The sequence below is a fragment of the Saccopteryx bilineata genome, chromosome 11 (assembly GCF_036850765.1).
Source record: "Saccopteryx bilineata isolate mSacBil1 chromosome 11, mSacBil1_pri_phased_curated, whole genome shotgun sequence".
Classification (NCBI taxonomy): domain Eukaryota; kingdom Metazoa; phylum Chordata; class Mammalia; order Chiroptera; family Emballonuridae; genus Saccopteryx; species Saccopteryx bilineata.
In genome coordinates this window covers 68481538-68485328 of record NC_089500.1, presented here as the reverse complement: position 1 = coordinate 68485328, position 3791 = coordinate 68481538, and the positions used below count along the sequence as shown (strand labels likewise).

The window sequence follows — 3791 nt, the reverse complement described above, 5'->3', positions numbered from 1 at the left end:
ACCAGAGCCACTCTAGCGCCTGAGGCAGAGGCCACAGAGCCATCCCCAGCGCCCGGGCCATCTTTTGCTCCAATGGAGCCTCGGCTGCGGGAGGGGAGGAGAGAGACAGAGAGGAAAGCGCGGCGGAGGGGTGGAGAAGCAAATGGGCGCTTCTCCTGGGTGCCCTGGCTGGAATCGAACCCGGGTCCTCCGCACGCTAGGCCACGCTCTACCGCTGAGCCAACCGGCCAGGGCTGGGTTTTCTTTTTTAACATTTTAATTTATTCATTTTAGCGAAAGAGGAGGGGGAGTGGGGAGAAGAGAGGGAGAGGGAGACAGGAACATAGATCTGTTCCTGTATGTGCCCTGACCAGGGATCGAACTGGCAACCTCTGTGCTTTGAGACGATGCTCTAATCAACTGAGCTATCCAATCAGGGTGCAATCCTATGCCTTAATTGTGATTATTCATGAAGCCTTTTGTGGTTCTGTGACTTGTTTTTTCCAGTATATTCTCCAACAGACTCCAACCAACATAGTTCCCTGAAGTGAACCAGTCTAAGGGACGGGCAGCAGGAGTATCATCCTGGCGGGTCACATGGACTCCCTGCCACCCACAGCTGACAGCAGTCCCTGCTCGGAGGGGACTGGAAAGACCATGTGGGGAAGGGGGCCCGTCTGCCTCAACACTGTGGAGCTCTGCGATGGCCCAGTTGGTGGGGGAATAAGCGCCCTCCGTCCTCCTGGTGTGGGACCAGGGCAGTATTTCCCCAACTCCCCTTTGGGGGGAAGATCTCCAAACAAAAGCTTTTCTTGCCATTACTCTGAGCTCAATTAGCACTTATTTTAAGTACAATTGACTAGGAAAGTGGTACCTCTGTCATTTTAAATTATTTTTATTTATTTATTCATTTTAGAGAAGAGAAACATATATATATATATATATATATATATATATATAGAGAGAGAGAGAGAGAGAGAGAGAGAGAGAGAAGGGAGGAGGAGCAGGAAGCATCAACTCCTATATGTGCCTTGACGGGGCAAGCCCAGGGTTTTGAACCAGCGACCTCAGCATTCCAGGTCCATACTTAATCCACTGCGCCACCACAGGTTAGGCCAGTACCTCTGTTATTTTAAAAAATCCAGGTCTGCCTGTGTCTGCTTGTCATTGTACAGTGATTCCTCACTTAATATCCTCAGTAGGGTCTGTGACTTTAAGTAAATGACTAATGAAACTAATTTTACCATAGGCTAATTGACACAAGCGGGAGTTAAGGTCCTAGGGCATATGATCAATGTTCTAACAAATCCCTATTGAACAGAACAACCTCAGTGGAGGACCCGCCATGCTGGCTGGTGAGCACACAACAGAGCAGGCTCAGAAAGCTGAAATGCCAGACAAGGCTCATCTGTTTTGAGCATGTTCTTTTCTCGTAACTATTGCTGTACAATGACAAATTAACACCTGATGTGTTGTGATGACACTGTCTTTCCAGATGGTTAGTATTTATTGTCAGTGAGGGCTAACTTGTTTGACTTCAACGTTAAAATAAGGAATTTGAGCTGCTTTGGGAAAGTGGCGTATTGACTCATTTTGAGGGGAAATCCCCACTATTCTTTGAAGCTTCTGGAATTAAGAGTATTAAGAGGATCCTAAGATTACAGGGTTTAAAACCCTGCTGCTATTTATAACTACTGACTTATGTGACTCAGGATTTTTGATTCGTGTAACTAAAATACAGCGGAGAAAGAAACAGGGAACCCAAGTCTGAAACTATCCTCCAGCATTTCATTTTCAGTTTTCTTTTTTTTTTTTTTTTCCAGGTTCATAATTTATTGTACAAATTGAGTATCACATGATGAGTTGACATTAGCTTCTCCAGGCATGGGAAATTAACAGATGAAGTACAGTTAGAATCTTTTTTATGTCGCTTTCACAGCTGGGGTTTTTTTAGACCTTAACTTGAAGTATAAAACCAGCAAAGCAATGCCTCCATATGTGGCCAGTACACAATTCATTCTACCTGTGAGAGTGTAAGAGTTGAAATATTTTTTGATACCAGTGAATTGGAATTGAGCATCAGCTTCTGGACCTGCCATGGCTTCAATCTTGCAAAATACACGAATTCCACCATTCAGTTTTCTTATATTCATCAAAGCAGCCCCTTGATTATTACAAAGGTACTGCCCTGGATAAGTTAATATTATAAATCGTAACTTAGAAAACACATGGATTCTTATAAATTATACAATTATAAATTTATGTAAACTATATCAGTGAATACAGTTATTCATATAAACATTAATCGGTTTAAGTATTGGGGCTCGGCATGAAATTGAATTTTGAAAAGAGTTCCTGTTTTTACCCATTATCTCACTTGATCTCTCAACAGCCATGGGTCAAAGTTTTATTATTATTCCCATTTTACAAATAAGGAAATAGAGGCTCAGAGAGGTTAACTGACTTCCCCAGGGGAAATGAATAAATGAACACATGAATAAATAAGCAAGTACCAGGCAGAACTAGGACTTGAAACCAGTTCTCCAACTGCAAATTCAGAGTTCTTTCCATTGGTCCCACACTGTCCCACATTGCCCTCTGCACCCATTACCAAGCTCCTGGGATGGTGTAGTCACCCAGAGGGCGCTCAAGTCCAGGACAGACAGAAAAGGGTCAGTTGGGTAGAGGGTAGGAGGAAGCAGCAGTTGTTTCCTCGCCTGAAAATTCTCCCGGGGGGCCCAGAAGGCCGTTTGGGGTGTGTTATTGTCCCCAGAACTTAGCAAACACAACACTCCATCCAGGAGGGGCGAGCCCATAGGGGTTTCCATCTGCCAGGCTCCGCGGGAGGGGGCGGAGCCCGGGCACTCTAGAGCCGCTGCAGATGCTGCTCGCGCTCTCTGTGGCTAAGTGTCTTTAGGCCGCTGAGAGGAACTAAACAGAAACCCCTTCTCCAGGGTGGGGCATTAATGCTGCCTTTGGTTTCAGAGGCTTGACTTGAGGCGGAAAGATACAACTTCAGCGCTTTGAAACAGCTCTTTGGAATTTGCACATCAGTCCTCTTTCCAGAATGAGAGTCACTAGATGTACAGTGAGTCTCACTAATGGACACTCTGTCTCGGGCAGGGCCTCCTTATTGAGTACACACCTCATGCTTCCTGTTCCAGACCCGTGGGTCCCCTGCGGCAGCTGGAATGAGAGAAATATCAGCGACTGTCCGTCCCCACCCCTATCCGGTGTTCTCCCAGGGACACTCTGTAACCTTGGGGATTTGCGTCACTCTGCCTCCCATACTGCACTCCCTGGTCATGAAATGCACTAGGAAATCACACGTCCCTTTCAAAAGTTTTGTTTGTCCAGTAGGAGACTTCCCTTCTCTTGGGATTACCGTTGCCTGAACACTGCTTCCTCTCTGCTCCCAAACACACACTTTAGAGAGAGCTGCCTCGTCCCTGCAGAACCACACGGATCCAGCCAGATGTGACTGGTCCAGAGGCCAGCATTCTCTACACATCACACACTGGAATTTGCTCTGGATGGCCTAATAATAGCTAATATTTACTGAGCGCTGTTTGAAGCACTTCACTGATATTAACTCATTTAATCCTTACCCCAATGTTAGGATTTAAAGACTGTTGCTAACTTAATTTGCAAGTGAAGAAACGGGCAGAATTTAAGTAACTCGTTCAAGTTTCCTCAGTTAGAAAGCAGCAGTCAGGACTCAAACCCGGGTAGTCTGAGATCCCCTCCTCCCTCACTTCTGCTCTTCTCTTACAAGGTTTCAAACAGGCAGAAAGGCAGGCAGAAGAGTATAA

General features: G+C 45.7%; 1 protein-coding gene across 1 annotated transcript; it reads right to left on the bottom strand.

Moving 5' to 3' along the window:
• Nucleotides 1–1795: 1795 nt before the first annotated feature.
• On the bottom strand, nt 1796–2106 carry LOC136315355 (ATP synthase membrane subunit K, mitochondrial). The gene has a single exon (XM_066246877.1). It carries the CDS (start codon nt 2076–2078, stop codon nt 1902–1904), a length of 177 nt encoding a protein of 58 aa, XP_066102974.1. The 5' UTR covers nt 2079–2106; the 3' UTR covers nt 1796–1901.
• Nucleotides 2107–3791: the final 1685 nt, after the last annotated feature.

Bases quoted from the DNA above. Each gene is read 5' to 3' on its own strand.
- LOC136315355 (XM_066246877.1), bottom strand. From the start codon at position 2,078: ATGGCAGGTCCAGAAGCTGATGCTCAATTCCAATTCACTGGTATCAAA.